This window comes from Pinus tabuliformis, chromosome 6, assembly GCF_031772625.1.
Source record: "Pinus tabuliformis cultivar Carrire ecotype Pingquan chromosome 6, CPIR1, whole genome shotgun sequence".
Taxonomy (NCBI): domain Eukaryota; kingdom Viridiplantae; phylum Streptophyta; class Pinopsida; order Pinales; family Pinaceae; genus Pinus; species Pinus tabuliformis.
Window position 1 is genome coordinate 938,440,669 of NC_142292.1, and position 8,529 is coordinate 938,449,197.

An 8,529-nucleotide genomic window follows, 5' to 3' on the forward strand; every position below is an offset into this window, starting at 1 on the left:
TGGCTAATTTATTAGGTTGAGAACTGGTCAGTAAAATTTGAGAGAGAACTCTTACACTACAAATTTGACAAATATTATATGAAATATGATCCATAATAACAGGCCATCCTTGTCAGAACACCCATGGCTCGTAAAGGCCGTGTTCTTCAATGGTTTTCTTTTTACACTTGTGACCAAAATAGGCAAAATTCCACATGTTCCATTACTTAATTTGACCATATGTAAAGATTATGGGAAACCCAAACAAGGGAGAATTACTAGAAGCAGAACCATACTGCTTGGCATTCAACCAAGGAGTGCTTGGGCTCCAAGAAACGGTCATAGAGAGTAGGGTCCTATGATAGTCGTTGCGCTAGGTGTTGTGCTGAAGTTGCAGGCTATTCATACAGCGATCAGCACTGTAACAGAATTCCCAAGGGGGGTTTCTCTCTTCATATTGGGTGTTCTTCAAGTTGAGACTACTCAATACAAACACAACCAATACACGTTAATATCAAATATACATATAGCATTCTGAGTAGGCTTATGTTCAGGTCAAAAATATGTGCTTCTGTATGAAAGACCAATTCCTGCCATTTAATAAATGTACCTTGTGCAGTGATACTTCCCTCCCCAAAATAGTTGGGCTAAGCAACCCTAACATTGGGAGCAACTTGTTAACATTAGATGCAATAAACAGCGAATCAATCGAAATCTTGGTTCACAATATTTCCAAAACACAACCAACCTTCCACAACTTGATTTTCCGATGAAACCTTCTTAAAGCCATTATGCTTATATTTTTCTGTTCAAATTTTGCATGACAGAAACAGCAGTGATTTTATTTCTGCAGGTCTTGATACCTACCATCTTTGGTCACCTATTAGGAAAAAAGAAAGAGATTTAGAACATTGTCTCAACACATTATGCAATTGAAAGTACATGAGTACTAATAGTTTTGTTATCATTAAGGTAGTCCAAGTGGCAAATGAGGGCTAAATTCCTACCAGGAACGTTTTAAAGTTTGTATATCATAGGTTTCATATGGATTCGCTGATATATTGAAAGTACTGCAGGAAAATATTTGGCAGTAGCAATAATATCGAAAATAATACATTTAAACTAGCTAAGTGACAAATGTATTGAACCATGCTACTAGACTGAAAAACTAACTTTATTTGTAACTGCTAACAAAGATACAAGTAGAAAATATTGTCACATGCACAATCTTAGCTTCATTATGCCATGGAAGCATATATAGTTGCTTACAGTCTCATATAACATTGCCAGTATTTTTGCATCAGCTCATATCCACATATACGCATGCATCATCTCTAGGTTATTAAGCTGAAGCGAGATGACCTTAGATATTATTATGGTAAATGAGTACTCACCACAAAACAAACTTGTGGGTCAAACAGCCTTCATTCAGACTATAAATATAGCGGCATTGCATTCAGATCAGCATGGATATACATTAGTTGTTTTGCTTTTAGGTGGACTGTAAGCTCTTTTCAGGACAAGTCTCACAAGATACACTCTAGTTTTGCACACCCCCACAATCTCCTAAACATACCAATACATTATGAATGACATGATGGACCAAACCATAATTATGTACAGTCCCGGTCTTCTTAAATGTAATTAAAAGCGACCTTCTGGAGTGAAACAAAATTGGAGAATCGCAAAGGGTACACAGCTTGCCTGATACAGTCGGAAGATCATGTTAGAAGAAATGACCTTCACAAATTCTGACTACCAATGAAGTGAGAAAAACAAAGCTAGAAGCTCAGCTACAATGCTTTAACAAGAGGGTCAATCAATACCATGAAGGAAAAAATAGCCTAAAACATCGTCAGAGGCAAAATTCAATAGCCTTGCAGAACTCATTCACTTTTACTATAGCCTAGAGAAAATGTGGGCATTTCCTAGAACTGAAACCACCACAATCGATATCCCATTCATAAATAATATTGAACTATATAATTTGCAGGTTCCATCAAAACACAAAGAAGCAGTCAAATATGTAGGAAGAAACAAGAAACAAGAAATGTACTCACCATACTGCTTCCTCAAAAGCCATGTGGTATCTCAACGTCCTATTAAATGCCTATATACTTTTTTCCTGTCTTTCCTTTCTTGCTTGCCACTTCTTTACCTGTCTTAGCTTTAGGTGGTTCCCGAAATAACATCAGTTGTAAGATAGAGTTGAGAATTTAAATGATTCTAAAAAGATGATTTTGAAAAAGAAAAAGAATTCATTCCATCAAAATCCAGTGTACCAACCACTAATTATAAGTAGATCTTTTCTAACTGGAAAATATTATAACCATGTTCACAGTGCAAGCAAGATACCTTCCGTTTTTCTGGCACTGATGTCTTTACAGCAGGCTTGAAAAATGATTCCAAGCTGTGCATAAAATCTCAATTAGTAATCAAAACTAGAACACCGAGCCCCAAAGCCCCAAACCTCAACAAAATATTGTAGAAAAAGGCATACCGTCCTAAAGATGACTTGTTCTTAGCAGCTTTGATTTTCTCTATTGCCTGAGTAAAAAGCCATTGATTTAAAGTTGTAGTCCATCATCTCTTCCAAAAGAGAAAAGCAAAACTCAGTTCTTCTAATGAATGGTATGAGTTTTACCTTTGTTATTCGCTCATGATTGAACCCATTTTCATCTACAAGAAATCTTTTCAATCCCTGGAATATCAAAATTTATCATTAAAAATAGTCACTAAAATTTTAGTACGCATATCATTGTCACATCAAACTTTTAAATAGAACCTCTTCATCCGGAACACTCCAATTGAAGTCTGGTTGATTTTCTGAGGGGGTGATAACTGGTTCTTTGAATAAACATCTAGCTCTTTGATATGGCCAATCCTCTGGTATCTGATACCTGTTGTCAAAAACATATAACTAGTTAATTACAATCTAAGCACCCAAAAACATTTTTTCCATTTAGGTCAATATGCTTGTCATCAGACACCTAGACTCTTCACACGGCTGAGATTCTGTTGATAGAGTTTTACTCTCACGAACCCTTCCTTGCCAAAAAAAAAAAGTTCATGATAGTTGATATGGTCACTAGTGTGATATGTGAAAATTTCAACCATTGCAACAATTAGAAATTATTCTTTTAACTGTAAATTAATTAGCAGTTTATTTGCTACGATAAACAATGAATATTTCACAACTGCAATTTTCACCAAAATAAATACTACGGAAGATAAATTGGAAACTAAGAAAATACTGGCATACACACAAAAATATAACACCTTTGTTTTTGGACAAAAGTCCAGGGAAAAATCCAATATGGAAAAACTAGTGCAGCTGAGGGTTTTTATTATTAAGCAGCAATGAGAAAATTCAAGTACAAGAAATATTACCAAACTAGTGAATCTATCCAAGAGAAACACTGGCAAAAATTTTCTGAGGGATTTTTCCCTCACTCCGAGCAATCCTAGCACTATTTGACCTCTGAAAAGCTAGCTATCCAAGTGGTTTGTGCAAGCTCTGCGTCAACCTAGAGTTGCATACCACACTCACTGCTTGAAACAACTCCCAATCTAGCCGTCATTCCTGCTGCTAACTCGGAAAATGCTTCTCCGGCGCTCTGGAAAATCTTCCCGACCTCTGGAACTGAAAATGTTTTCCCCTTTAGCCAAATTGAATTGACCACTTGAGTCTCTGCGCAACCTCCTGGATTTTTTTTTCCTTTGGACTCACTGTCTCTGCCCCTCTGTCTTTGCGTCGCCTCTCTGGTTCAAACTCTTCTGGCAAGATGCCGCTATCTGGAGAATCGAACTTCCCAAGGAAACTCACTCTCCAACTGTGCTCCTCCATCTACTCGTCGAATCTCACTGTGGGACTCCAATGGTCGAGATTCAAACTTAATCAATGGCTGGGACGATTTCTTAGTCAATTTGTGTGAGTTTCTAGAGAAATCTCACCTTCCTCAATTAATCACTGTTAATTAATCATTTTCCCTAAGTTAGAGTTAATAAAAATTTAATTATTGATTAATTAACTTAATTAAGGCATCTCTAGGTGGATTTTCCTGAAACCTTCTCTGGGTTATGGAGTCCTAGTGTTTCTTAGCCTTGTTGATGCTGCCTAGCACACACACCTAGGTTAGTGTAGGAAAAGTCCTTAACCCCATAAGGTGTGGCTTGGTGGCAAATCTAAGAGATGGGGCTATCACCTATTACCAACTCTCTCTGTTAAAACTCTCTCCTAGGTAAAGCTAAGAGGGGTGGTCTCTGTTATAGCATCATTTAGCACTCCTATAGACTTGATGCTCTTGTATGGCCTTGGGCAAATTTTTCCCACGCAAACTTGATCCTCTATTAAAAAAAAATATTTCAAATTCCATACGCGACTCTGTTAATTCAAAAGCGCATACATACATAGGTTCTATAACTGCATACCCGTGTTACCTTTTTAAATATGAAAAAATAAAATATTATGCTATTTTTCGGGCGAGGTTCGTGGGTTTTATTGAGAGCCCACCTACATGAGCCCGTAGCACAACGAAATTAACTAATTTCAGGTGGTATATATACACACTTTGGGTAGGCCTAAAACACATAAGAGAAGGACTATCAACATTATACCCATTTTTCTCCCAGATCAAGTCTGATTTTCCCGTGCCTCTTGCAGTCCCAGTGTCTATGAAAACCCTTGTTTCCTTTGCGGAGATGTTTATCATCTTTATAACATCTCCTTGCATTTATTAGAGAGGTTTTCTTCGTGGCTCGGGTTAGACGGATCTGGAGGAAGGCTTCATGGGTGGTCTGGCTTGGATCAGGTTGTACCTTTCCTATACTTATTACTGATTATCAATAAAGAATCTCTTTTTTTCCCGTAAATAAAATTCATAATTTCATTGGAGAAATTACATGTTGTAGATGCCCGAAGGCATATGCTGTAAACATGGTTGTCTATCCACTGTCAATAACTAATATTTACAATGAAACCCAATGGGTATACTGTGCTGGTTCAAGACCACAATAAAAAGTTCAAAAATTCACCCACACGGTGTGTAATGCTGTCCATATTTACAATCATTTACTCATATATACTAAATATAAACAGTATCAAAATTACAATAAAGTTCAAAATCAAGATGCTGATAAAATTAAGGGCTGTTGCCCCTCTGTAGTCCCCCATCTATGTATGGCCTGTGAAAATAGTGATAGATTCCGGCAGGTGTATGTTCGGCAATCATCCACTCTCCTAGAGGGCGATGCGTTGCTTCTTTCGATAGTCTGTTAGCAGTTTCATTTCTTTCCCTGTAGATGTGAGAAACAAAAATCTGATCAAAGAATGTTTTGAAAAAAACAATTTCTTCCATTATAGTTCTCAAAGAGTAAGTAGAACAAACAACTGTGTTGTTAAACCAATCAGTCACAATCTTTGAGTCCCCAAAAATTTGTATGTTTCAGCATTGTTTCAGAATGGCAAAGTATAACAGGTGGCGTAAAGATATCAGTTCAGCATGATTATTTGTGCCCGGTCCCAGTCCCATACAAATCTGGAAATAGTGTGATTCAGATAGGTAGAAACATATGCCTCCCCCACAGCCATGCTGTTGGGCAGCACCATCAAAATAGGCCCAAGGTATTGTTGTGTTTATCTGTTCCTGTCGAATGATCCTAGGTCTCTTTTGGCATTCATCATTTGGAAGTTCTTCAAAAGCAGCGCAGATTTGTAGAGGGAGTAGGTTCCAGTTTACCGGCTTGTCTTCAAATATTTTGATGTTTCGCTTGAGCCATATGTACCATGAGACTAGAAGGGGAAGGTTTCTTGTTTTTTCCACAGTAGTAGTACCCCACCAGATGTCCCAAGCTGTTATAATATCTGCACCCTGCCAATTCATATTCATATTTAGAGTTTGTAGGACTTGAGTCCAAATGTTCTTGGTGGTCGGACATGTGAGAAAGAGGTGCTGGGTCGATTCTTCTTCTTGGAGGCATAGGACACACCGTGTAGGACCCAAAAAAGCCCTCTTTTTTAGATAGGATCCAGTGGGGATGTTATTTTCTAAAATGTTCCACATCAACAGTTTGGTTCACAGTGGAGCTTTTAATTTCCATAAATAAACCCACCAGCGTCTTAAGACCTTTGGTTTTTTATCTGCAATGATGGTATCATAGCCCTGTTTAGATGAGTATTGTCTAGATTTTGAGTGTGCCCAAATAAGTTAATCCTCTTCATTCTTTAATCTAACATGCGATTCTGTGAGTGCCTAGATATAGGTTTGCCATGTTCTGCTCCATTCATTTGGTATGTTCCAGTTCTGCTCAGTCAGCCAAGCTTGTGTATGAAAAGTTGTGTTCTGCTGATCACCAATCTGCCCAATAAACTTAATGCCCCTGCTGTTTAAGTGATTTATCAGCCCAATTAGTAGCTGATGGGAATTTCCATTGCCAGACCATGGATCAATTCCAATGCAGACTGAGGCTCCATTTCCAATTTTCCATAGTAGTCCATCCTTGATAATGGGAAGTGAATTGAGTATGGCCCTCCAAATCACTGAAATGCCTTTTCTATTCCATGTTGGACTTCTGATCCAGTCTATAATAGTAGACGGCCAGATATATTTGTGTAGGATAACCTCAGCCCAAAGACTTTTTTGCTTTAGTAGTAACCAAATCTGTTTTGTGGCCAAGGCTTGAGCAAAGGCAGGAAGTAGTTTAAGTCCCCAACCTCCCCACTTCTTTGGAGTAGCAATTTTGATCCGTTTAACCCAAACAAAAGGTTTGCCCTCCTTTCTTCCATTCCAGAGAAATTTGCAACAGATTTGTTGAATTCTGTGAAGGATCCCTCTTGGAATCCAGGCCAGTGACATCCAGTAAACCGGGGTGGCTTCGAGGACTGATTTGATAAGAATTAGTCTACCAGCCCTAGAGAGGAACCTGTGACACTAGCAGTTTATTCTCTTATCCACTTTTGTGATGAGCCAGGTCCAATTAGCAATTTTGTATCCATCTGGTTTTAGCCTGAAACCCAAATATTTGAGCCCCTCCATCAATTATGTAGCTTGAAATGGAAATGTTTGTATGGCTAGCTGTGATTCCTATTGTGTACATTCAGTTAGGGAGATGATGGATTTATCTCTATTAATTTCCATTCCCGTTGCTCTACAGAAGAGATTTATAATCTCATTCATTGATGTGGTGTCTAGGACACTACCATTCAAAAAAATCAATATGTCATCTACAAATAGTAGATGTGTCAGATAGAAATGGTCCATAATTTTTAGCCCTCTGAGGCCCCCTCTTCTTTTTTCTGAATCAATTAGCCTGCTCAATCCTTCCATAACTAATAAGAATAGTAGTGGTGATAAAGGGCATCCTTGCCTTATCCCTCTATCTATGTTAAAGGATGGAGTTGTAGATCCATTGATGAGAATGGAAAACGAAACAGTGGAGATGCACCACATGATCCAGTTGATGAGAGCTGGGGGAAACCCCAAGTGAGTGATAATCATCTTGATGTATAGCCAATTCACTTTGTCGAAAGCCTTTGACAGATCTATTTTGAGAGTGAGTCCCTTGAGATTTTTGTGCCTAATGGAGGGAAGGGCTTCTTGGGCTGAGCCAATAGCATCCTGAATATGTCTATGGTGGAGGAAAGCAAATTGCTCCTGAGATATGTGGTTAGATAAAATGGGTTTGATGCGGTTGGCTATGATTTCAGAAATGATTTTACAGTTTCAAAGGTATATGGGGTGGAAATCATTAAAAGAGGCTGGTGAATCAGTCTTAGGGATCAAAGCCAAATAGGTGAAGTTGATGGGCCGGTGGATGTGTCCAGTGATTCTACTTTCTTCAATGACTGCCAGCAGGTCCTATCCCAGCAGCTCCAGAAAAGCCAAGTAGAACTTAACCGGCCAGCCATCCGGGCCAGGACTCTTGTCCTTCTTGAACCATTTAAGTGTTCCTTCCAGTTCCTCCATGGTGACAGGTTGTATCATATCCTCCACATCATCCGGATCCACAAACCTAGGGAAATGGCCTACCAGGTTAATGATGTCCAGGAGAGTGATGGTTGCCGGCACAGTAAATTTACTTTTGAAATGGGTATTCCCCAACCTGGCTAATTGAGGGTGAGTAGAGGCCCATCCATCTAGCTCACAGGGCAGCTGCCAAATAGTGTTGGTGGCCTTTCTACCATTGGCAAAATTGTGGAAAAACTTAGTATTTCTATCTCCTGCTTGCAGCCAAATAGCCCTACTTTTCAACCTCCACTGTTCTTCCTTTTCAAGTAGAATCTTTGACTTTTGGTTTTCCAGATTAATCAGATGGAGTTTAGTGTCATCCGTTAAGAATCCAAGCCCCTGTTCATCCGTGAGCTGGGCTATCTGTAATTCAATGTCCTTTAGATTCTATTCATCTCTCAACTTCTTTCGCCTTGACCATTCCTCTGTCATAGTCCTGAGATTTTTAAGTCGAACATAGAAATCAGCTGCCATTCTCTGCTCCCTGAGAGGGGGCTGTGCTCTCCAGAACTCAGTTACCAGATTGATGAAATCTGGGTCTTTT

At 38.8% G+C, this 8,529-nt stretch overlaps 1 protein-coding gene across 1 annotated transcript; it reads right to left on the reverse strand.

Moving 5' to 3' along the window:
• Positions 1-1,255: 1,255 nt before the first annotated feature.
• Positions 1,256-3,826, reverse strand: LOC149262001 (flap endonuclease 1-A-like). The gene is made up of 8 exons (XM_089373458.1): positions 3,710-3,826; positions 3,370-3,398; positions 2,765-2,879; positions 2,624-2,680; positions 2,480-2,526; positions 2,335-2,389; positions 2,040-2,146; positions 1,256-1,683 (listed from the first exon to the last, which is right to left on the reverse strand). Exons 1-7 carry the CDS (start codon positions 3,824-3,826, stop codon positions 2,090-2,092), a joined length of 477 nt encoding a protein of 158 aa, XP_089229584.1. The 3' UTR covers positions 1,256-1,683; positions 2,040-2,089.
• Positions 3,827-8,529: the final 4,703 nt, after the last annotated feature.

What these genes read in the sequence shown, in the direction of transcription:
- LOC149262001 (XM_089373458.1), bottom strand. Translation starts at nt 3,826, where the DNA reads ATGGAGGAGCACAGTTGGAGAGTGAGTTTCCTTGGGAAGTTCGATTCT. An exon ending in TGGATAGATTCACTAGTTTG is followed by an intron (nt 2,880 to 3,369) that starts GTAATATTTCTT and finishes TTTTGACAACAG; the next exon opens with GTATCAGATACCAGAGGATT. An exon ending in CAGTGCCAGAAAAACGGAAG is followed by an intron (nt 2,147 to 2,334) that starts GTATCTTGCTTG and finishes AACCACCTAAAG; the next exon opens with CTAAGACAGGTAAAGAAGTG.